General features: G+C 66.4%; 1 protein-coding gene across 1 annotated transcript; it reads right to left on the bottom strand.

Annotated features, from left to right (window-relative positions):
* Nucleotides 1-8,129: 8,129 nt before the first annotated feature.
* NRARP (NOTCH regulated ankyrin repeat protein) lies at nucleotides 8,130-8,911 on the bottom strand. The gene has a single exon (XM_012784456.3). It carries the CDS (start codon nucleotides 8,582-8,584, stop codon nucleotides 8,240-8,242), a length of 345 nt encoding a protein of 114 aa, XP_012639910.1. The 5' UTR covers nucleotides 8,585-8,911; the 3' UTR covers nucleotides 8,130-8,239.
* Nucleotides 8,912-24,034: the final 15,123 nt, after the last annotated feature.

The following is a 24,034-nucleotide window of genomic DNA, read 5'->3' as shown; positions in this document are numbered from 1 at the left end:
CACACTTCAGTTTTTTGGCATTGTCAATCTGTCAACAAGACAGGTATTGATTTTTCCATGAAGTGAGATCCTTTTCAATCCACTGCAACATACTTTACACTTCTTTGCTTCTTCTTCTTTTTTTTTAGAGTCTGGGTCTTTTGTTCCGTTTCCCAGGCTGGAGTGCAGTGGTGTGATCCCAGCTCACTGCAGCCTCTGACTCCTGGGCTCAAGTGATCCTCCTGCCCTGGCCTCCCAATTATAGGCCTGAGCCATGTGCCTCTTTCACAGTTTCTGTGCTGCTTTCCGGAATCTTCTTTGCTTTGAATTCTGTCTTTTTTTTTTTTTTTTTTTTGAGACAGAGTCTCACTCTGTTGCCCGGGCTAGAGTGCCGTGGCGTCAGCCTAGCTCACAGCAACCCCAAACTCCTGGGCTCAAGGGATCCTTCTGCCTCAGCCTCCTGAGTAGCTGGGACTATAGGCATGCAACACCATGCCCAGCTAATTTTTTCTACATATATTAGTTGGCCAATTAATTTCTTTCTATTTATAGTAGAGACGGGGGTCTCGCTTTTGCTCAGGCTGGTTTCAAACACCTGACCTTGAGCAATCCTCCTGCCTCGGCCTCCCAGAGTGCTAGGATTACAGCGTGAGCCAATCCACACCTGGAGGGCTGAGTCTGTTCTCAGCAGAGATGAGCAGGCCGGAGCACAGAATGCAGACGGTTCTTTGCAGGGTCTGGGAATTTTGGCAGTATCTGCATGGTGGAGGCACAGCCCCTCCCCAGCCCCTACCCTCCCCCAAATCCACAGCCTTTCTTCCTCAATGGCCCCATTTTAAGCCAGGGACACAGCACAGAATGAAGACTATGTGTCCCAGTCTCTGCTGCAGGGAGCTTCGTCATGTGACTACTCTAGCCAAGGGGATACAAGCAAATGCGGCAAGAACAACTTCTAGGAAGTGTCCTGGAAGCACAGGGCCCAAGCCTCCTTTCCCCAGCTGGACACACAGGCTTGCTGGCTGGTTCGGGATCTGGGCTGCCGTCCTGGGCCATGGGAGCAAAAGGCCCGGCCACAAAGCCCAAGGAGCCTGGACCCTAATGTTGCATACCACCCGGGGACCACCCCACCCCAGTTTCTCTGGGAGTGAGAAATACACTTCTGTCTTGTTGATACCACTAGTGTTTTGAATTTTGTCGTATCTCTTTGGACAGTTTATGGGACATCTTGGGCTTGGTTGCTCTGGGGGTTCTTGTCCGCAGACGGCACCGGGCACCGAGAAGCGCTCACAGCCTGCGGAGATGAGTTTTATGCGCTGGGGAGACACAGGCCGAGGGGAGGCCGAGGGGAGACCGGGTCTCCAGGCTCCATCTCTGAGCAGGCAAGAGTTTGAACAAAGAGAGCCCTCCTCTTGCACGGTCTGGCCACTTCGTGGGAGTGGAGAGGGGTGGGGAGATTTGGGAAGTCTGCCATGCCAAGGACAGCCTCCAAGGGACCACGGGTGCCCTCTCTGCCACTCTGCTGCTTTGGGGTGATCCAGTGGCCCCATGACCCCTCCCAGTGGTCCTGACGGAGGTGGTCTGTGTCTTGCTTGTCTGAAGTGTGACCCGTGGGAGCCATGTCCGGAGGGACACTGTGTCCTGCTGACCGTCCACTCTCTGAGGCCCCGGGGCCCTGGAATGGCCTTCCTTTCCCCTTCCGTCAAGTGGGGGCCGGCACACCATCGACAATTGTTCATTGTTGAGGACCACGAAGGGGTCCCTTCTCCAGGCCCTGGTTTGGGTGTCCTTCTGGGGACCGTGGAAGCCAGGAGCGGCTGAGGTGTGTGCACACCTGCTCCTTCTGGCTCACGCGGAGGGTGGGGCTGGCTCTGTCCCCCAGCACTCCCTGCTGGGCAGCAGGAACCCGGCTGTCACTGGCCACCTGGTGGCACAGCCTGCGCGCCACAGGGGCCCCTCCGCCAGCCCTTCCACCAAATGCCCCGACCTTCCAGCCCATTTGCCCGCCCAGCACAAAAGGGCAGGGTTCCAACCTCAACAACACCGCCGCGGTTTCCTCCCGAGTTACCCTCCTTGAACCTGGGCAGACTCTGAGCTCATCTCCTTTCCGGTTTCTCCCTCCGGGCATCTTCTTTTCCCCCTGGTCACCAGACCACCAGGGACCCATCTTCCTCTTTCCTCTAGTCCTTTATTCACAATCAAGCCAGCGCCATCGCCGCAGCCCCGCCGCTGGGAGCTGGCCTCTCGGTCTGGGCTGCCTCTGGCCTCCCCGGCCACTACCGTGTGACTTTACTTTCTGTCCCCTCCCCCGCCCCGTGGTGCACACAGGCCCCGCGTCCCCCCCCCCCCCGCTTGCTCGTGAAGACCCCTCCCCGCTGCAAGGTGCTCCTCCAAATGCCTACTTGCCCGCCCGCCTCCCACGGGAGGAGGACTGGGGTCCAGGGTGGCCGGGACCCCGCGAGGGTGGTGCGCCACGCTGGCCGGAGGACTCCAGTCCGCGGGTGTCCCCAGCGGGGTCGGGTGGGGGCGGAGCTTCTCGCGCGCGGCCCGCCGGCCCACGCACGGGAGAGCGCACCGGGCCCGAGGGCGCAGTGCGGCCTGCGGCCACAGGACGGCAGCACAGCCGCACCCCCGGTCCGCGCCCCCGGGACAGCCGGGACCACGCACGGCGAGCCAGCCCGGCCGGCCCCGGCCGACAACCCGCCCGCTGTCGACTCTGCGCGCCCGCCCAGCAGTCGGGGGTGCGCCCCTGCACCTGGGGGAGGATTCCCGGCCACGGGGCCCGGGGACGACGGCGCCAGAGTCTGGGCGGGGCCTGGGACTTGGGAAGGGGGCGTCTGGGACCCAGAAAGCAAACTCGCGCGCCCCCGCCGCCACCTCTCCGGCCAGTACCCGGCGCGGCGGGAGCCGGGGGGCGGGACGGCGGGGAGCCCCGGGCGCGCCCCTCCTCTGTCCCCTCCGCCTCCCGCTCGGTCCCGCCCCCTCCCCGTCTCGCGGGGCCCGGAATCCTAGACGTCGCCTGGAAGGTGGGCTCCGGTCCTTGGCTCCCTACGCGACCAGCCACTCTGGCCGGGCGTCCGTCTCCGCTCCGGCCTCCAGCCCACCCGCGCGGGGCGCGCTCGAGACCCACGCGCAGCGGCGTCTGGGCGGCGGGGCGGGGTCCTCTGGAACGAGCCGCCGGTCCCAGGCCGCGACCCCAGAACAGACGACAGCTGGTCGCCGCCCCTCACACCGCGCCGGGGAGTGGGTGCGCGGCCTCGGAGCCGAGGGCGGGGACAGCCTCGCCCCGCGCGGCCTCGGGCGCCTTCCCGGTGCGCGGGCGGCCCCCTCCCGGCCCGCCAGGCGTGGTCGGGCCCCCATGGCTCCGGCTGGTTTGAATGCAAAGATCGGGCTTTGTGGGCACCCGGCCCCCACCCCTGGCGTGCCCCCCACTGCCCAGCTCCCTCCGCCCAGACTCCCCCGCCGCCCCCCACCCTCATTAGCATAGCAGCTGCTCGCCGAGCGGGACGGCGCGGAGGAAAGGGCAGAGGCCTCGCGGATGAATGGGGCCACGGCTTTGGAAGGGCGAGAGAAGAAAGACCGACAGACGGACCCGCGGAGGGACGGTCGGAAGGACAGCCAGGCAGAAGAAAGCGCTGGATGGGAGGGGGGGCCGGGGGCGGGGTAGCGGGGAGGGCTGGTGGAGGCGGAGTGTGGGGGAGATGGGGGGCGGCCTCCTGGGGACCCCCAAGCCCCAGGCGGGTCTGCGCTGGCGCTGGAGGGGGGGAAGGAACAGTTGTGATGTCAGGCCTGCGCCCTCACATTCCGCCTCAGGCTTTGTTCCCCAGCTGTCCGGGCCTCCTTTCCTGGCCTTCAAGGCCCGGTTGGATATGGCCTCTGCCCGGCAACCTCTGCTGGGCCTCAGGAGGCAGCTGGCCTTACTGGAGGTCAGAGGGCAGTCTGTGCACCGCGTTCTTGCGTGCAGGCGCTTCCGTGCTTCCCTGTGCCGAGCTGCAAGGCCTCCAGGGGACAGACCCCAGCCGGCAGCACCTTCTCTCCCTTCCCTCTCTGCACCTGGTCTCCTGGCTTCTAAATCCTGCCCTCCCTCCTCTGGCCGGCTGTGTCCTGGCTCTTTCTAGCTGACCATCCTCCTGCATTTCCTGGTCTCTCTACAGCGTCTGCGTCCGTCCGTTCCAGCAGTGAATGCTTCCTGCCTCCAGCCGGGGTCAGATCAGAGAGACAGACAGTTGGACAGTTGGATGGGAGCCCAGCTCCCTCCTGGCAAGGAAGTGGGGCAGGCCCTGACCTTGCCTGGTCTGTCTCCTTTCTCTCAGGGGTTCCCAGTGGCCCAGTCCCCTGCCTGCGGCCCCCTCCACCCTTGGTCTCTTCTTTGCTTCCTGGTTGGGACTCTCACCTGGCTTCCGGCGAACACCTGCAGATGGGGGAGGCAGGGCAGAGGGTGCAGGCTTGGTCACCTATGCCTTCTTTCTCGCTGTGGCCACAAAGGGACCTGCCCCGGGGAAGAGTGGCAGGGACCTACCCCCACCCCCAGCAAACCCATTGGCCAATATCTGCCAATACTTGCTAATACCCTCCACAGTGAGCAATTCGGTGCACACAGAGCTCCTGCAGGAAGAGCCTGCTGGACCCCAGGGACATGGGCTGCGCAGTGCACATCCAGGGAGTAGGGCCTGCCTCCTCTGCCCTTGCACAAAGCCAAGCATGTGGCCATTCCCGGCCCACACTGATCAGCCGGCCTCCTGCTCCACGGAGTTGCACATTCTGGGAAAGTGCTGCCCAAGGTCTCCCCCAGGGGCAAGGCTGTGGGCGGTGCCCAGCATCCCCAGCCTGTCCTCCTCTCCTCTGGGCCCCTGGGCCCTCCCAGCTGGGATTTCCTTTATAACCCCGACCCCACAAGGTGGCAGGGCGATTGTGGTTTCAGAGTGTGTGTCTACCTGCCTCCCAGGGCCCTGCCTGGTGAAGAAGGGAGGCTGTGTGTCCTTGGCCACACCCCAGACCTGTCAGCGAACACAGCACCTGGGCAGAAAGCAGCTCCCAGCAGCGAGGCCACCTGGCTCGGCACACTTTTGCTCACACTGGAGAGCAAACTGAGAGAGCAGCGTAAGGTCTTTCTCCATCAAATGTGCCCCTCAGAAGAGAGAACCTAAGGGAGCTGTCAGTTGTCCCCTGGAGTGGCAGCCAGGTGCCCGAGAAGTGGATAGTGCCAGGCCATGCCTCTCCACATAGGGAGAATGTCAGGGGTACTGCAGGGGCAGCCGCTGGCTGGGGCCTCATCCACCTGCAGGCCAAGGCCAAGAACAAATGCACCTTTGGTTTTTGAGTACAGGTGGGAAATGGGGGCATGGCCAGCCCACCTCGGGTGCCAGATAATGCCTTGGCCTAATTCTCCAGGCGGCCCAATAACGAGCAAGTTCCTGAAGCCACTTTTCCTGGCTGGGCCTCCTGGAGCTGGCCCAGGGCACGACCTCCCGAGGCCTGCTGCAGGGGGCTGGGCACAGCCTTCCTAGCTGGTTCTGTGGGGCAGGAAATGCCTGTTTAACCCACTGAAGGTGCGCCTGGAAAACCACCCAGGGTAGAAGAGGGAGGAGATGCAAAGTAGGAGCATGAAGAGCTCGGCTGGACGAGGGGCTGGGACAGAGTTTAGGCGCTGATGCCACTGGGGGCTGGGACAGAGTTTAGGCGCTGATGCCACTGGGTACTCTGCAAGGCAGCATGGGAAGTCCTTACCTTGTAGCTCAGTCTGCCTTTCTCCACGTTCTCTTTGCAGGCTGCTCCTGCTGGGGGCGGGAGTCCTCCCCCGCACCTCCCAGGCAGGGCCCCAGGGCCCCCAGGGCGTTTCAGGAGTGGGCCACAAGTCTCCCCTGCTCCGCTCTCCTGACAGGTGGGAACGCTCACCTCTAGCTCAGGGCCTGTGCCGGCCTCCAGGGCTCCCACACACCTCCAGGGCTCCCACACACCTCCAGGGCCCTTTTGCTCCTCAGGCGTGAGCAACTATGCTCCCCCAGATTTAAAAGATCCCCCTTCCGTGCGGCAGGTGCATGTCTCCATCCAGCATGGACCCAGAGCAGCACGGGGGACACGGGAGAGGGACCTGGTCCCTCCGAGGACTTCAGTGTCTCAGGCTGGGTGCACGGTGGGAAGAGCTTCAAGCAGGTCTTTCCACATGGAGATGTCAGCGGCTTTGCCAGAGAATGGAGAAATCAGGCTATGACACCAGCTCTCGGTGTGCTCGGGTGGCTGGGGGCGGCCCGGGTCCTCACAAGTCCCCGGCACAGCCGAGTGGGATTTGGCAGTTGCACCGGCTGGAGCCAGTTTACCCGGCTCTGCCTCCAGGTGAGCACAAGCCCAGCATTGTGTAGACGTCACCCCCAAAGGGTGTTCTACAGCTCGTGCCAAGACCAGGACGGACCAAAAAACTTTCTTCATATAAAAAGATCAATGAAAAATTTATTTATAAATTTTTCATGCTGGGCTACAAGTCTATATCGTACACTCAGGAATGTGCTGCACAGACTTATCCAGTTAGAAGTGATCATACCGTGAGCCACACACAGCTTTGATATAAGCCTAGAAAGTCTTAACATTAATTAACATAATTAAAAAGGTATTTGCATCTAGAAAAAATATACAGAGGAACTCCTTTTGGAGTAATCTGTGCCTCAGTTTCAATGTCTGCTTGTTTCACTGACATTATCAATATATTCTTCTCACACACGGTTTTACAAAAAGCCACAGATGACTGCGAGTGTGACCAGCCACGCACAAAGGGCCTCCACCCACCTGTGTCCTCAAGTGCTCCCCATTTTTGCACGAAGGGTCAGCAGCACTTCTACGAAGGGGAAACCTCATTTAAATTTGAATAATTCAGCCTCCCTTTTATTTGTCAGGATCAAAACAACGAGGGGTGTGGGATTGCATAGAAAATTGGAACCACAGAAACCAGGAAGGGCGCCTTTCAGGCCAGAAAGTGACGCCGGAGCACCTCCCCCCGGCCCAGGCCCCGGCGCAGCCCCTCCCCCAGGGCAGGACTTTCGGATTCGAATCGAGTCCCCCACGCTCCGGGAGGCTGACGAGGGTCAAACGGTCCTTCAGTTCGCTCAGCAATTAGCACAAGAGATTCACAGTCTTATAGGCATTTTATAAAAATATAAATATGGGTACACTCTGTTGCCTTCACAACGCTGGATACGACGCCCTTTAAAATTGGGTTTATAACCAAGATTCAAAAAAAATACACCTAACACTTGGCTTAAAATAGGTTAATATTTCATATTCTGTCATAAATGTTATGACATTTAAATCGTGGCAAATCCATTTACTTTTTTAAAAAAGTGTGCAACCGACTGTTACCAACGACAGAACGCACTAGCAAAGGCAGCAGTCCCCTCGTCCCCCCACGACGCCCGCCGGCCCCCGGCGCCCGCGGGAACTTCGCAGAACCAGCCGGTTTGGGGCCCGGGGGCCTCTCGGGCGGGGGCGGGGGGGAGGGGAGGCCCTGGGGCTTCCAAAACTCCAGCGCAACAGGGGAGGGGAGGAGGGAGGGGGCGAGGAGCAGAGAGACCCGGAGCGGGTGGGTGGGGACAGGGACCACGGGAGAACCTTCGGGCTGGGTGGCGTTTTCAGTGCAACCAAGAAATGGTAGACTCAAGTTTTTAGTTTTAAGACTAGAAAAAAAAAAAAATGCATCTTTCCCCCATAACCACATTGACCACGCACAATATTTTCCGAACAAAAAAGAAGACAGGCGCACGAACTTCACCCACAAATATACACACACAAGATAAATAGTGAGAACACCAAGAGCAGGAGCGCGTCTCCACGCGCGCGCAGGGCGGCTGCTCCCGCGGCGGCGGGTCCCCGAGTCCGCCGTCCCCGCCGCCGCGTTCGCCTTCGGGAGGAAACACTCGGAGCGGAGGATCCGGTATCTCGGGATTCCGACCTCGCTAGTGGCGAGACTCAAATTTCAAACGGGGCTGGAGCCTGCGCCCCGCCCCCACCCGCGGGGCGGCGGGGCGGGGGCCGTGGGAAGGCGTCCGGCGTGGCCGGGCTGCCCCGGCGGCCGCGGGGAGGCGCTCGGCCGGCGAAGCTGCCGGGCCCCGGGCCGCGGACGCGCGCCGTCCTCGCCGTGGCTGCGGGCGGGCGCCGAGGGCGCGGCGCGGGGCTCCCGGCGGGACCGGCGACTCTGGCGCACACCGAGGTAGTTGGCGGGAAGTACAGCAGAGACGACGCGGGCACGGGCCGCAGCCCAGGGCCCCGGCGGGCATCACCGGCCGCTGGCCGCGTACTTGGCCTTGGTGATGAGATACAGCACGATGTCCTGGTGGCCGCCGAACGCGGCGATGTGCAGCGCACTCCAGCCGTCGCGGTTGGCCAGGCGGATGTCCGCGCCGAACTTGACCAGCAGCTTCACGAGCTCCAGGTTGCCGTCGATGACCGACTGGTGCAGCGCCGTCTGGCCCTCGGGCCCGAACGAGTTCACGTTGAATTCGCAGTTGGTCATGTTCTGCAACAGCGACTGCAGCTCCTGCGTGTTGCCCTTGCGCACGGCCTCCTGGAAGATGCGCTGCGTCTGGGGCGCAGAGCAGGTGGACAGCTCGGCCTGGCTCATGCTGCCGCCCGGCGCGGGCCCCAGGCCGGGCCCGGGCTCAGCGCGGGCGGCGGCTGCGGCGACGGCCCCCGGGTGCCTCGGGGCGCGCCTCGGCGCATGGAGGGCGCGGCGCCCCCAGGCCCCGCACGCCGCCCCTGGGCGCTCCGGGCGCTCGGGGCCGGGGGCCGCCGCCGCGGGGCCCCCGCTGCATCCAGCCGCGCCCAGGTGGGCGACGGGGGCGGACGCTGCGCTCTAGGGGGCCGGGCCCAGCGGTGCCGCGCAGTCGCGGTCCCAGCTAAGTTCGGCTGCGGCTTCCACGCGCCCCCCCCCACGCGCCGCTGCACTGGCTCGCCCGCGGTGCCCGGGCGCCTTTTACCTTCCTTATATTTGCATAACAATAGGGCGCCCGTGACGCGCGCGCCGGCTGCCGGGCGATTGGGTTGCGCCCACGTGGGGGCGGGGAGTGGGCGGTGCCGGGGCGGGGCGTGCCGGGGGCGTGCTCCGGCGGCGGCGCGTTTCGCGGCAGGGGGCGCTGGTCGCTGGCCGCGCCGAGGGGGGGTTGACCAGGTGGCCACCGGGGGTCCTAGTACAGCCGCCGCCGCCCGAGCGCACCCGGGCCCTCTGCATCTCTCCGCCGCCGTCGTACCGCCCACTCCCCCTCCGACCAGCCGGGGAATTCCAGGCTCCCTGCGCACCCAGAACTAGGCCGGCTCTGGCCCTAAACGGGTCCCCGAGGTGGGCCCGAGGGCAGCCCCTCCTGGGTGGTGGTTTGCGGGCATCTCAGACCCGAGGGGCATGGCAGAGATCTCTCTGAGGCGAGAGGCGCGCGGGCCGAGACCGGTCCAGCCCGTTCCCGGGGGCTCAGGATCCACCCAGGTGACAACTCCACCAGCAGCTCGGGGGTGGGTCTTTCCTGCGCGAGGGCGGCTTCCCTGGCAGCCCGGCTCAGCCTTGTTTGCTTCCCACTGTACTGACACGGGGAGCTCCCAAGCCTGTCCGGGGTCCTGCTTCTCTCCAGGTGAAGCCCAGGGCTGGGGGGTTCACAGTGGGCCAGTGAGTTAGTTGGTCGCCCACCTCGGGCCCTGCCTCCTCTACAGCCCAACCCCTTCAGCATGGAGGGGCACACATACCTAGCCAGGTGCACAGTCCCACGAAAGGCACCAAGGACTGCCTTGCAAGGGATTCTGAAATGACTCATTTCCAAACTGTAAAACCCATTTTTTTATTGATCACTCTAACAATTGACCGCAAGGCATTAGCAGTGGGAGGCAGGGCCACATTTCCTCCCTAGGATTTTACAGTTTGCAGCTCGCTGTGGTCGCTGGAAATTAAGGCGGAATTATTCTCAGACCCAGCAGAGCAGGAGGCTGGGGCACGCTGGGGCTTGAATTCCTTCTGAAGCCAGAATTCCTTCAGAAGCCAGGCCGGGAATTCCGAGCAGGCAGCTCCTGGGCGGTGGGGGAGACCACCCTGCCAGCCCTCGCCTGGGGGTGCTCCTGGCACCGCCCACAGGGCTCCTGTGGATGTCTGCTCAGTGCCCCACGGTGCAGCTACCACGTGGGTGTACCCCACCCTGCTCTGTGCTCTGGGAGGGGTCACAGCCGAACTGGCAGGAAAAACCGGGCAAGCCCACTCCTGGACTGGCCCTGGCTGGCTGGAGTAGGGCCACGCTCCCCTGGCCCCTCCTGAAGGCTGGGAACCTGAGTCCCCTGAGTGGGCAGCTCAGAGGGCTTGCTCTGGGCTTCCCGGGGCCTGAGGTCCGGCTGGTTCTGCCCAGGCCTGCCCCTCTGGGTCTCACGGGCTCTCCCAGGAGCTCTTGAGGGGGGCTGGGGTTCTCCCCAACATGCAGGTGGGAATGTTGAGGCTCAGATGGGGACGTCTGTGTGGCGGAGTAGCCCCCAACAGAGCAGAGACGGGGGCTGTGGCACCCAGGCCCAGGTAGGGACAGCACCACCCTCTCCTGCTGCTACCCGGTGCTGGCCGCCTCCATAAACACCAGCCTGGATAGGGCTGGCTGGAGGAGGGCTGCCCCCAAACGCAGGCGGCAGGAGCTCTGTCCGGGTCAGTTGTGTTCTGTGTACCTGTCCAGGGCCCAGCCAGCTAGACTGGCCAGGGGCAGTGGACGTGGCCAGGGGTGAGTGGATTCCTCGTTCCCAGCAGGCACAGGGCTGTCCCCTGGAAGATGGCCCCAGCCCAGGTGGGCTCCAGCCTGGCCTGGAGACACTGCGGGCCGGGAGCAGAGCCTGGGAGAGTCCCGCCGACATCCGTGGCGGGGCAGGCGGGCAGACAAAGGGGCCCTGTGTGAACTCACTGTGGGAACGCCAGGCCCTGCCACGGGGCCGTGAAATCGGCAGCGGCTCCTAGCGAGGGCCGGCGGCGCGGGCGCCCCTGGCAGGGCCAGCAGGACTGTGGCAGTGTTGCTGCCCGGGCGGGAGCCTACCCAGGGTCACTGGCCCGCCCTGCCCTGGCCCAGAGAGGGGTCAGACGGATATGGCCGGGCCGGGCTGTGACCCGAGCCCTGTGCCTGGGCTCACCAGAGGGCCCCGCTGTCCGTGGGGAGCTAGCTCGGGGACCCCTGGGCCGGGACTCCTCCCCTGTGGCCGTGAGGGGCAATTTAGCTCAGAGTTACTCTAGGCCACACCCTGTATCCCTGAGGCTGCCCTATTTGAGGATGGGGCGGGGGCACTTCCTAAACGTTTGCTGTGGGCACATCCACAAGGTGCACATTTGTTTGCAGGGCTGTCGGAGGGAGGGAGGGGCGGGACCCACGACGAGCCAGGCCCATGTCCCAGGGTTTAGTGGCATGTCTTGGGGTTGTTGTCACCTCCTGCTGTCTGTGAGCCCCTGAACTGGGGACCTGGGGAGACAGCCCCAACCTGGGCCACGAGGTCAGGCTCCAGCCTTCCTCCCTGGCCTGGTCCTGAGGCTGCTGGCCCAGGGGGCCCTGCCTGCCACCGCCCCCCAGAGATGTGGGTCCCTGTCCCTCCTCCAGGCATAGGGCCCTTTCCTGCGCTGGAGGCTCGAGCAGGGGCCTTGTGGGGAGGGGAGGCCTGGGCGGGGCAGGCGGGCATCCTGGGAGGGCCTGGGGAGCACCGCACAGAAGGGGCAGCTGGCCAGAGCCGGCCGGGGCCTGCGGCCACCTTAAAGGAACTGAGCAGGGGCGGGCGGGCTGTGGGCAGTGGGGGCGGGGCTTCCAGCTAATTCATTAAAATGTGTCGGGGAGCGTGGGAAAGAGGAGAGTGTTTCTTCCCAGCAGCCCAGACACCTGGTAGAAGGACGGAGAGAGGATAGAGATCAAATAACAAACACTCAGCCCCGGCCAGCGGTTGGCCTGAGTGGAGGAAGGACGCCCCGGGCAGGAACTGCTGCAGACAATCGCTCGACTGGCGGCTCCTGCCCTCTGGGCTGGTCGCTGGGGGCATGGCCTGGCACTGGGGACCACAGCTCTCCCTGTCAACCCGGTGTCAGTCCCCTCTCCGGGAAGAGGCCTGATGCAGGCTGACCTGCCCCAGGGCTAGGAAGGCACTCTGGGGTCAGACGGGAGCCCCAGGCTTGCTGGCAGCACCTGGGCAGTGGTGGGCCCAGCAGGGAGCCTGACCCCCACGGCCTCGGATGGAGGCGCCTGAGAGCTCGGGAGAGCCCTGTGCGGGTGGCAGAGGGGACCTGAGAAGGCAGGGATCACACCCTGGGCCTGGATGTGGTGGGGCGCAGAGCCGGCCAGACCTGCCTGGCCAGGCCCCGCCGCCGCGGCCTCTGCGGCTCTGCCTCCATCGTGTGTCCAGGGCCTTGGTGGTGGCGGCGCCCGCTTCTGTCGGGAGCAGAGACTCCAGGACGCAGCCGCGCTGCACTGCGTTCGGGTGGGTGCCCTCAGCTGCTTGCTCTGAGTCCTGGCAGGCGGGAGAGTGTGGTCAGAGGTGGCCTCCCCACGACCGGACATGGAGCTGGGGTCCCCCTCCCAGAAGCAGAAGCCTGGCCCTGAGGGTCCTGGCCCTCTTGTGGGGTCCTGCTGGCTCTTCTCACCCTGATGCCCCTGCCTGACCCTCAGGCTCAGGCCCGCAGGAGGGGAGAGCTGGCCCGCATGGGCTCTCCCCACCTGCGCGATGGCCCTCGCACCCGGGTCTACGCACCTGGGGCCTGCAGGTGCTTCTCACCCCGGGCTGAGGCAGCGGCTCCTCCTCCCTGGCTCCCGGCAGAGGCTTCTGCCCGGGCTACTACGCCAAATCTGAGCTGGTTTCCGCTCCAGGCAGGAAGGAGAGGAAAGGGATGTGAGTGCGGGGAGGGGCGCATTCCTGGGGGTGAGTGGGGGGGGGCAAGCGAGTAGAAGTCCAGCGCCAGGCCAGCCGCTTGCCGGAGTCCCCGGGGGGCCCCCCGCCTGGCCCAGCACCCTGGGACCCTCTGAGGCAGCGGCCACCTGGGCCTGAGCTTCCTCCCAAGCAGGGGCAGCGGCAGCTACCTCCATGCATTCGCGAGGATGGAGACGCCGGCACCCACGAGTGCAGGGGCTGGCGCCCGGCGCAGTTCCAGCCTCTCCCGTGGGGGCCACCCAGCCCTGACGGGGGTGACGGAGGCCCCCACGGGCCAGCCCAGCAAGGTCCAAGCATCTCGACCATCTGGAAGCCCTGTCTTCCCCGACAGCGGCCTGGGCATCCCCTACAGGCTTGGGGAGGGGCGCAGGACGGGCACTAAGCAGAGGATGGAGTCCACGGCCGCTGGCCAGGGGGCTCGGCCCAGCTCACAGGGGCTGGGCGACCTTCCGGAGATGGGTGGTGACTTGGCCGGGTGGGAGCCCTCCCAGAAGATGTTGCCACGGCAGGTGCAGCAGCAGAGATGGCACAGCATGCCCACCGGGCCGTGGTTGGCTGTCACTGCCCAGTGTGGTCAGCATCCCGGCCAGGGCTGCCACCTCCGGCCAGCTGGAGCCCTAGATAGAAGTGTCCACCCTGAGCCCTCAGCTCCTGGGCATGTGGCCCCCGCCCTGCACAGGGCCCTGTCCGGCAGCTCCTTCCTGCTTTCCCGAACTCTCCACTCCCTCCTCTAACCAAGCATTTTCGTGTCCAGGGGGGCCCTGTTGCCCCAGGACCCTGGCTTCTCGCACTCTCTTCTCAGGCCACTCCGGCCGGCCACTACCCCTTGCCTTGTGGCCCCCAGTGCACACAGAACCCCCCCATCCTGGGCAGCTGCGTCCTTGGTGGGTGGTCCCAGGGTCCCCTGAGCTTCCTCACTGCCCTGACTCTGGTGGCCTGTCAATTGTCACCTGTCAAAGGAGAGTGACAACAGGTCCTGGGACTGTCCCAGGAATGGGGCTTGGTGGCCGCCAGTGCCACACACAGCTGTGATCACCCTCACTGTTGCCTCCGGTTGCCCAGCCTCCCCTCCCCCGCCCGTGGAGAGGGCAGAGGGCGGGGCCAAGAGGCTTTGGTGCCGGCCTGGGTCCCTCCCGGGGGAGCTCACACCTTGGACTGATCTTGGGGCTCAAAGGTCCCTGGGAAACATATTCTGGGCGGGAGATCTTCCGATTAGGGCTCTGGGGGCCTGAGAACCGGAGGGCGGGGCGGGGGCGGCCCATTTGGTTGATGAGCAGATAAGCCCACTGCCAACAAACAGTTTCGAAATCCGCCAGCACCAGGGTGGGCGGGGCCCTGGGGGCAGTGGGGCCCAGGGCGCCACAGGAGGCGTGGGAGGGGGTTCCTCCTGGCCCTGTGAGGGCCCCCCCCCCTGACAGCATGGGGCAGACAGGCCGGGTGCAGCCGCCAAGGGGTCACTGTGGGGCTGAGCTGGCCAGCAGGTGGGAGAAGCATCCTCCCCTTCCCTGTTGACCCTCGTAATTTGCTTGGCAAACATTTCTCTGCAGATGGCTCCAGATTAACTGCAGCCCGGGTGTGAATAGCCGAGGGCCCCCCCAACTCCCGGCCCAGATCCCTGCTCCTCCCTGGAGCCCAGGAGGCCGTGACCCGTCTGGCCTCCCTGCCTCCCCCAGCCCGACTGGCCCCAGAGCTTGCTCTGCAGCCCTGTCACGCCAGACGTCTGTCTGCTGCCCAGCACCCAGGGCAAGTGGAAGCCCCCGGCAGGGGCCTCCGAGGCTGGGTTCTGTGCCCAGCGGCCCCAGGGGGCACGACTCCCGCCCCAGCCAGCGTGCAGAGCTAGGAGCTGCTGGGAAGGGATGGCGGCTGTCCCATGCCTTGCTGCTGGGTGGGTGGCCTGTGCTCTGCCTCAGACCTCAAAGCGGCAAGAGGGGCTGCTTGGGGGTGGGGGCAGGACTGGAGCTCCCAGGCGGGGCCTGGGGTCCTGCAGAGGCCAGCGTGTGCTGCCGTGTCCTGGGACTCTGGCCCGGGCCGGGCTTGCGTGTGCAGGCGTGGGTGGGGACCTGAGGTCGGGGCACCATCTCCAGCCTCAATGCCCCCACCCCGGCGCGCTCTGCTGGCAACTCTGGGTGACAGACTCCTCCTGTCCTCCCACCCTGGCTCTGGCTGACCCCACAGGGGGTCCCAAGAAACCCTCTATCCACTTCTGTGCCCTTAACTCCCATCCCTGCCCTCCGCGGAGAAGAGCCAGGCGCCTGGGGAGCCGGCCGCCTGCCCCCCACCAGGCCGTCTCTCCAGAGGGGGGTGCCGTGGCACCCACGGTGAGCACAGCCCGCCCCAGCGCAGCTTCCCTGTCTCGGGAGCCCTGCACCCTCCACGGCGGGGGGCAGGGGAAGAAGCCCTCTTTCCAGTTTCACAAACAGGGAACCCGAGGCTGCGGCCTTCCCTGAGCAGGTGGACATCTGGCGTCAGCTGGCGCTCACCCCATGCAGCGTGACCGGCGGTGCAGCCAGAGCCGTGCTGGGCTGGCCAGAGGGAGGGTGGTGGCACCCCAGGGGGGCACTGAGGGCCCAAGCGTCCTGGCCTCTGGGGCCGACGGTCTGCCTTACACAGAGGCCTCCGCCGTGAGCCCTTTCCACCGGCCGTCCCCCACCCTCCCCAGGGAGGACCCATCTCAGTCCCGAGGCCCCCACACCTGATCCCCTGGGTGCCCTGACCAGTGTCACTGGGGCCTCCTGGTGGCCACTGAGCCACATGAACTGCAGCCCTGTGTCCTTGGAGACCCTTGGGGCCTGGTCACAGTCTCGGGCTTGGGCGAGGCTGAGGCCTGGGTGGGGCTTCCTCCCTGCAGACCCCCAGCCCTGTGCTCCCTCCTTGTGCTCTGGGTCTGGCCTGGGTGCTCCCGGCAGACAATGGAGCACGCCTTCCCGTGGTCCTGAGGGGCTCGGGCTGCACCCCCTCCCGGGAGCCCTCCCTGACTCCAAGGGCTTCTCCCTGGGCCTGGGCAGCTCTTCTGTCTCCCTGGACGCTGCGGGATTCTCAGCCCAGCCACCCTCCCTGCCTCAGAGCTCTTGGGCAGCCCCAGGCCTGGGCACCCTTGGGCCAGCTCAGCGTGGGTGCGAGACACAAGGCCCTGCCTTGAAGGGCCGGCCCGTCCGTCTCAGCACCTGCGTTCCTCAGTGCCACCGGAGCCTGCCACTGCCGCGGAGCAGGTGTGGCCCTGCAGCCTGGGTGGGTCAGGAGTGCCGCCTCTCTGGCTCCATGTGGGGACCTTGTCCGGGGCACGCAACGAGCTCCAATGCCCTCTGGGTGGTTTTGAGCGTGACTGTCCTGTGCGGGGCTTAGCTCAGCCCCCCCAACCTCACCGAGACCCTGGGGACAGGGAGGCTAGGACTGGCCAGCACTCAGGTGTCCTGACCCTGAGGGGGCCACACACGGCCCTCCAGCCGACACTGCTGGACAGGGGGACGGGTCTGAACCCCAGGAGTCCTGGGGCGAGGGCGCTGGGTGTCCTCCAAGACCCAGGTCCAGGACAGGCGCTGCAGGTCCCTCCCCGGGAGATGTCAGAGCACCCCGGGGAGGAGGGGTGTTCCCAGGCCACAACTGCGCGGGAACAGGAAAAGGAAGCCAAGATCTGTGGTCACCTGGTCATGCTGGGCTCCTTCCCCACCGGGGCCGGGGTGAGCCCAGCACGTGTCCAGGATGGCAAGGTTGTCACAGGCGGGTGGCCCAACGTCCTGGAGCCCCAGGGCGCGCCTACGTCAGGCAGCCCAGCCCGGCCCCACATGCCCTTCTCCCACGGGCCTTTCGACACCGTGCGTGCGTTGCAGGACCTGCCTGGGGCGCTGCAGCCCCCGCAGTGCCAGGGGCTGGGCTGGGGGCCGGGGGCGGTGGGGGGGCGGGCAGGGCTGGGAAGGCAGGACCCTCCCCCTCGCTGACCCTAGCTCCCATGTCTTCCTTGCCAGGAAGCCCTCCAGCTGCTGCCCGCGGGCTGGCCGCCACTCTCTGCTCCGTGCAGGCTGCCTGAGGGGACAGAGCCAGTGGGTGTGAGAGGGACGGCACAGCAGCAGGACAGTGGGGCGTCCACGTGCCCCAGGTCCCCTGTATGGGGTCCTCTGGCCTTCCCAGAGCCTGGGCCCGGTGCGCACGCCCGGGCGAGGCCGGCCAGCTCATGCTGAGTCACCACCACGCAGACTAACGTGCCCTCCGTGAGGACCCGGCCCCACCCTCGGGAACCACCGGTGCTGGTTTTCCCACGCCACGGCTGCTGCCGGGCCTTGCTGCCATCCCATGGGGCCCTGGGAAGCCCTGCCCCCGCCGGGGCTGGAAAAGCCGGTTCTGGAAAACCCGCTGGCTGCACCCGCCCTCTGCCCTGGGCTCCCCTGTCCACGGGAGGGCCTGGCATGGAGGCCTGCCCGTCCCCTCCTGTCCACTCTGGAGTCCCGGAACCCTCACCTGACCACCTGCCTGGGCGGGCAGCAGCCGCAGGGAGAGGGAGGCGGCCGGCCCTGCCCTCAGGGAGGGGCTTCTGGCCAAGTGTGTCGCTGGCCATCGGGACAGTGACGTCCAGCTGGGGCCTGCCACCCAGTGACCCCTCCCCTGGCACTTGGGGGCCAGGAGCCTCTGCCCTCCCATTTTGGAGAAAGGGGCTGATGTGCTCCCCGGGCACGTGGCTGGCCAGGACCCACAGCTGGGTCCTCAGGCTGCCCCGCCCCCACTGGGTCGTGCCAACGCCAGCCTGGCAGTCCCATCGGGTCTGGGCAGAGACTAGTGGGGGCCCGAGGGGACCCAGGCCTTGAGCCTGGGCAGCATTGCCAGGTGCTGGGCAGCAAGGTCCCACGGTCCAGCCTGGTTTCCACGCTCCCACCCCAGTCTGGGAGCCCGGGGGCAGGGCCGGCCTCCACCCCCAGAGCCTGGTGGGGAGGGAGGAGTGCCCAGAGGGTGTGGGAGGGCCCAGGTGAGTCGGGGGTAGGCAGGGCTGGGAAGGCTCTCAGTTGCTTGGTCCCAGGGGTCCACCTGTGAGCCCGGTTCCCACGCTCCTCGCTGCGAGGTGCCAACACCCGCCACAGCGGCCCTGACTCAGGGCACTTCCGCCTGGGACTGCGCGAGCAGGGGCACGAGCCCATGGGTGAGGCTGCCTCCTGGGGACCGGCCGGGCTGCCAGCCAGGGGCTGTCCTGGGGCTGCTGGGGCCTGTGGACCTGCAGCCAGGCAGGGTCTGACCCAGGGGCCCACCCTCCTAGGGCCTCCTCCCTCCAGACCCCGGAAGGAGTGAGGGACAGAGCTGTTCCGGCCACTGCCCCAAGGCCACCCGCTCCGGACACAGATGGGCACCCAGGGGCTGAGGCTTGCGTGGCCTCCCTGTAGCTCAACCTGGGACACCTGCTCATTCCTCCAACCACAGGCTCAGATCTGGTGGGGTGGGCAGCTTTTGAGGCTTTGAGGGGTCTGTTCGCAGGGTGCTGGAGGGGCTCTGGGCATTGATTCTGGGGCCCACCACCCATGAGCGGGCCTGTTCCCAGGTGAGTGTGGCCACAGCTAGAGAGCCAGAGCTGGGCAGCAGGTAAAGTGACAGCACCTGTCTTGAGCCCTGTGTCTCCAGGAATGCCTGTGTACCCACCTGTCCTGGTGCCCACCTGTCCTGGTACCCACTTGGATGCATGGGCCACACCCACCGCCCAGCTCTGTAGGCCTGCAGGTGTGCCAGCCTGTGCACCCCGGACAGTGGACGGCTGATGCACAGGTGCAGTGAGTAGGCAGAGGGCTCTCGTGGCAGGTTCCCCCCACCCCAGGGCCACAGCGTGGTGGGCAGGGCCAGAAGGTGGGGCCCTTGCATACAACACCTCTGGACCCAAAACAGCCCCGAGGCCCCACACTCACCAAGTGGGGTCTTGAGGGAGATGGGAGGGTGGGACAGGAGCCCTGGGACCTGCCAGGGATATAACAGGTGAGGGGACCTGTGTCCTGGGGTACAGGGCGCTAAGCAGCGGCCTGCTAGGCTGGGAGCCTGGGAAGGACCCACTCCTAATGGGGGCCTGGCCAGGTGACCTGAAGCCCCTGAGCTCCCGGCCCTGCCGGCACCTGGCACAGCAAGTGCTGAGGTCCCATCTCCCAGTGAGGAAGGGGCCCAGGTCCCCTGAGCAGCCTGGCCTGAGGGGCTTCTGCTCTGTGCCTGAGCCCAGCCAGCACTGAGTCCCCAGGAGGGGAGGGGTGAGGGTGGCACAACTGCGGGGCCTCTTTGGGACCTCCTGCTCTTGAGCAAAGGGGAAGGCTTGTGGAAACCACAGCTCAGGCCTGTTTCTAGAGCCTTCTTGACTGCTGGGAAGTGCTCTGGGCCCTACCTTCCCCCCAACCCCCGCTGAGACCCAGGCCCCTTGGTGCCATGGGGCCCTGGCCTGGGTGGAGCCCCTGCTGGGAGAACCCAACCTGGGATTGCTGACCCCCAGGCCAGGCACTTGGCCTGAAGGTCTGCAAGCCCTGGGGGAGGATGGGGTGGGGGGTGGGGTCCATGCTGGTAACTGAGGAGTTGTAAGCACCCTCCAGAGTAATGGGCCATTTCTTCTCATTTTGAGCAAACTGGGAAAACAGCAGAACATAAAAGGGCAGAAGGAAGGTCAGCATCACCAACCCCACCACCTGTCACACCAAGGGGCGTCTAGCCCCTCCCCGGACACTCGTCCGCACCGGCAAGGGCAGGGCTGTGTGCTCGGAGGCTGTCCTGCCGAGGTGGGGGCACTGGGCAGGGTCACTGGGGCACTGGACAGGGTGCTCTGCACATTTGGTCCCTGCCCAGACCCTGGGCGGGGAAGGCCCCCACTCTCACCTCCCCCAAGAGCTGCCCCAGCAAATGGTGCCGGGCTGGGGTGTTGGTCTGACACCTTGCTGGGGGGGGGGCAGCTGCCCTCAGAGGCCTGGGTCAGCCCCACACCCCACTCTCCCACGCTGTCCCGGGAGTGCCTCGCAGGGCCCTGGGCTGTCTGTCCCAAAGGTGACCTGAGAGTGTCACCTGCCCCTGGATGCTGTGAGCCTCCCCTAAGGGAAGCACACTGCTGGGATTTGCCCACAGGGTTTGTCAGCTGCACCTGGACGGTTTGGCTCCACTTTCTGCCGGTGACAGAGCCGTGGCTGGGGGCAGAAGGGCCAGAGCCCCAGGCCCCTGGGGAGCCGTGTGGCTGTGGACGGCAGCCTGCCTGCATGGGAAGGTTCTCAGATCCAGTCTGTCCCTGTGGAGTGAGCGGGTGGCCCCCAGCCCAGTGGCCTCTGGCCCCAGAGCCCCCAGCGAGTCTGGAGCCCGTGGCTGCGGCTGGCAGCCCTGGCAGGGGCCTCACCCCCTCGCCCCCTGCCCCCCGCCCAGGAAGGACAGTTCCCACGGCCCTCCCCTCCCCCACCCAGCCACTGCCCGGTCCCCTTTGTGCGGCCAGGACAATGTCTCCACAGACGGAGTGGGGGATGGGCCTGGGGCAGCGGCAGCCTCGTGAGGGTCCCCTGAGGGCTGAGGGCAGCCAGACCCACAGCCTGCACCCCAGGTGCCCCAGAAAGACGTGGCTACGAGTGCAGGGGAGGAGGTGGGGGCCGGGCCTGAGCACACGAGTGTGGCAGCCTGCGCCCTGTGAGTGCCCACCATGAGTGCCTGAGTATGTCTGCACGTGGGTGTGTCGGGGTGTGAACACGGGTGTGAACACAGAGCACATGTGACTGCACTGTCAGGGGCAGCAGTGGGAAGCAGGGTGGGGGGGTGGGGAGGCTCAGATCTTGCCGACTGGAGCACAGGCCTGGCACGTGGAGTCGCCCCACGCTGGCCCAGCACAGGGTCCCCGTGCAGTGCCCTTCCTCTCTGCCCGCACAGGAGCCTGCACAGGTCACCCAGGCTGGGGCCCACGGAGGTCCCAGCCTTTCCTCCAGGCCCTCCAGGCTTTCAGGCTGAGCCTGGAAAAGTAGCTGAGAAGCAGGACAGGAAGGCGGGGCCCACTCTGTGCCCAGCCCTTCCTCCGCGCCCAGGGCTGGCCTGGCCTCCCGCCTGTGCCCACTGCCTCCTGCCCTGCGCCCTGCAGCCGCAGCCCTGCTTAGGAAGGTGCTGTCCAGACGCCCAGTGGGGCCACCCCTCCCCGAATGTCTGACACCTCTCAGGATGTGACTGCATTGCAGGGCTCAGGTCCCCACCCCCCCCAGACGTCTCTGTCCCTGGAGGCTGTGGGTGGTCCGGTGGCCCTGGCAAGTGTGAGCCACAGGTGGTCGCACCCCTACCCCAGCTCCAGAGGGCAAACAGAACCCAAAGCCCCAAATGTGAATTTCAGATAAAGTGTAGGATACGTTTCTACATGAAAAAAAATGAGTTTTCTGAAATTCACACTTAACAGGAGCCTGCATTTGCGTCTGCTACGCCTGGCCCCCCAGCCTGGCCCCAGCCCCCGGGGGAGTAAAGAGGTAGGGGAGGGGAGGACAAGGGGACCCCAGGCAGGGTGGCTGCGCCTAGGCCCCTCCAGGAGGACCAGGGCCCTAGGCCCGCTCCCCCCTGCCCTGGGCTAAACAGGACAGAACCCAGGCGACACAGGTTCCCACAGGGGCCCTGGGCCTGGCTCTGGGGGTTCCCTGGGGATCTCCAACACCCCCACCAGCCTTCCCCATGGCCTGAGTGCCCCTAGGCCGACGCCTCGGGTCCCAGAGGCTCCCCTTTCTCTCCCCGTGCCCTGCTCCCCCATCCCCCATCCTCCCCCCACCCCGGCGCCCCTCCCCTGCCCCAGCGCGGCGCAGGCCTTTCCCAGACGGGGGAGGGGCGGCGGCCGTGAGAACCCGCCGGGCCGGGCCGCGTGGGAAAGTGGGAGGAGGGGCGGGCGCGGAGGGCGGGGCGCGCCTGGGAACGGCCCCCGCCCGCCGCCGCCTTTGAAAGGGCCACTCAGGGCGCCCGGCGCAGATTCAAAAGCCAACGGCCGCCTCCCGCCCGCCTTCCGCGCGGCCCCGCCCTCCCGGGGGTCGCAGGGTGGGGGGTGCCAGGACGCCGCCCGCCGGGGACGCTGCCCACCCGGGCCACGGGGCGGGCACCCCCACCCGTGCGCGCGGGGCCGAGGCCTGACGACAGGTGGCAGGCCCCGAACCCCTGGACCACCGGCTCTGGCCGGCGCCCACCCCGTCCAGTGAGGCCCGTGGGCGGGCCCAGGGAGGTCTCCAAAGAGCGGTGGGGTCCTGCAGTTGGCTGGGGGGCTTCCTGGAGGAAGCGACGTGCAAGCTGGGCCTGGTGGGAGGGGGGCTGCTCGGGCGCTGCGGGGGTCAGGGGTGGGGACCCCAGGGCGCCAGGTCCCCTGTGTGGGAGCAGCGGGGCGGGCAGGGCCTGGTGTGACCCGGCCAGCCAGGGACGGCCTAGGGCGATGGGGGGGAAAGTGGAGCCGGCCCAGCCCCCCTGCCCCTAGTCTCCTCCTAGGCGGAGCAGCGGCCGGGGAGGGGAACGGGGCGGATGTCTTGGGGGGGGGCGGAGGAAGAGTCTTGGCAGGGACCCCGTGCCCTCCCCGCCTTGGCAAACCCTTCTCCCCCCCAGCTGCGGCAGGGGCACCTCTCTCTGCTTGGCCGGATTGGGTCTGGCTGGGGAGGGGTGGGCAGGGTCTCAGAGCTGACCCCACACTCAGGAGACACAGGGGAGGGGAGGTGGCTGCCGGCACACCCACGCAGGCCACTTGCCCCCGCACTAGCCTGCCCTGTGTCCCCTTAGCTGCCTGGGTGGGCACACCCTCCATGGGGGCTGCAGGGGCAGCCGGCAGCCAAGGGGGTGTGGGCCCTGGCTGCAGCAAGGCTCTCTGGCTCTTCCGGGCTTCCCTCCGTGGGTTGTGGGTGTCCTGGCCCTGCCCGGCTCCTGGGAGAGGCCTGTGCCCATCCCTCAAGGCCCGGCTGGCACTCAGGCCATCGCCCCCACCCCTGGCCCTGGGGTGGCAGGTCCTCCTGGGGTTCCCGTGCGCCCCAGTCCAGGTCCTCAGGGCCCTGCCTGTGGGATGTGAACCTGGCCTTGGAGCGGGGGAGCAGGAGGCGGAGGGCCGCATCCTTGACTGTGACTGTGGTGCTCATGGGCCTCCCGCTTGCTGCCCCCAGCGTCTCGCTGACCCACCGCCTCGCTGACCCACCGCCTGAGGATGTGCGGTCCAGCCTCTCGTCGTCCAGCCCCCCGCTGAGCTGGAAAGGAGCTGCCCTGGCCCAGGTGGCAGCCAGGCCTGCGCGGAAGCCTCCCGACCCTGCCCAGGCTCTTCGGGGCTTGTCCAGCCCCAGGCCAAAGCTGCCCTGCTCGGGGCCAGAGTTGTTCTGTGATTGTGTCTGTCCAGGGCGCTGACCGCCCACCTGCGCCCCGCGCAGCCCATGCCTCCCAGGGCAGCTGGTCCATCCCAAGGCCCCAGGTGCAGGGCAGCCCCCCGTCACCCACACCCTCCACGGGGGGAACCCCTGGGAAGGGACAGGGGCAGGCTGGGAGAGAGGGCTCCGTGGGGCCTCACTGCTCATCCAGGACAGCCGGGGGCTGCTTGTGGCACTGGGAGAGGGTCGGAACGCATGAGGCAGGGGAGGCCACCCCAGGGTGCACAGGCAGCCATGGCGAGGGTGGGCGTCCAGCGGCAGCTGTGCTTGGTGGGGAGGGTGTGGGTGCAGCTGCCCCTTGGGCCCGGGACTGCCAGCATCCTTCACAACGTGGTCCAGAGGGCCGGTGGGGTCTAGGTCCTCAGTGCCCCCAGAGGCCATGTAGTGGGAACCCCGGCTAGACGCGGGAGATGCAGGGCTTTTCTGGAAGGCTGCTAGGAAGGGGAGGGGCACGGGAGGCCTTCCAGAGGGTCCCCCGCCCCGCAGGCTGTGGGGAGGGCATTCGGGTAGCCTGGTGGGGTGACTGGTCTGGTTTGCCACCTGACCGCCCTGCTCTGACCCCGGGGGCTGCATTCAGCTCCCTGTTGGGGCTGTCACCCCATCTCCATGCTGGGCCTGAGCCCCTGCGGAAACCGGGCTGGGGTCTCCCTGTACCTCCCTGCCGCATGCATGGAGGGGTCTGGCTGCAGAGGACAGAGGTGGCGTTGGGGTGGCATCCGCAGTCACGACGGTGTCCCACCCTGGCTGTCCCTCTGTCATCAGCCATCAGGATGGGGGGGACACGACGTGAGGGTCTCCAGGCCCGACAGGGGAGCGGGTGGAGCTGGGGGCGCCCGGGCTGG

This window comes from Microcebus murinus, chromosome 12, assembly GCF_040939455.1.
Source record: "Microcebus murinus isolate Inina chromosome 12, M.murinus_Inina_mat1.0, whole genome shotgun sequence".
In the NCBI taxonomy this organism is placed as follows: Eukaryota; Metazoa; Chordata; class Mammalia; order Primates; family Cheirogaleidae; genus Microcebus; species Microcebus murinus.
This window is presented reverse-complemented; position numbering and strand designations above follow the sequence as displayed.

What these genes read in the sequence shown, in the direction of transcription:
- NRARP (XM_012784456.3), bottom strand. Translation starts at nt 8,584, where the DNA reads ATGAGCCAGGCCGAGCTGTCCACCTGCTCTGCGCCCCAGACGCAGCGC.